General features: G+C 58.0%; 1 protein-coding gene across 1 annotated transcript in view; it reads right to left on the bottom strand.

The window, feature by feature from the left end:
- Positions 1 to 36: 36 nt before the first annotated feature.
- Positions 37 to 295, bottom strand: part of EMH_0036050 (uncharacterized protein) — a gene marked incomplete at both ends in the record, with an annotated part of 1,428 nt that continues 1,169 nt past the window's right edge. The window contains one exon of the mRNA XM_013495034.1: positions 37 to 295. Coding sequence (XP_013350488.1) covers positions 37 to 295 — 259 coding nt within the window.

Raw genomic sequence — 295 nt, 5'->3', positions numbered from 1 at the left:
TCTCTGTGCTGTTCTCCATGCATGCGCAAAGGTTAGTTAATGCTGCTGCTGCTGCTGCTGCTGCTGCTGCTGCAACTGCTGCTGCAGCAGCTGCTGCTGCTGTTGCTGTAACAGTAGCTGTAGCAGCAGCAGCAGCTGCTGCTGCAGCAGCATCCCTAACGTCTGCTGCAGCATTAGCAGCAGCACCAACAGCATCAACAGCAGCAGCACCAGCACCAGCACCATCAGCACCATCAGCACCAGCACCAGCACCAGCACCATCAGCATCAGCAGCAGCAGCAGCAGCAGCAGGAGG

Source organism: Eimeria mitis, genomic scaffold, assembly GCF_000499745.2.
Source record: "Eimeria mitis Houghton genomic scaffold, Emh_scaff1396, whole genome shotgun sequence".
NCBI lineage: Eukaryota > Apicomplexa > Conoidasida > Eucoccidiorida > Eimeriidae > Eimeria > Eimeria mitis.
This window is presented reverse-complemented; position numbering and strand designations above follow the sequence as displayed.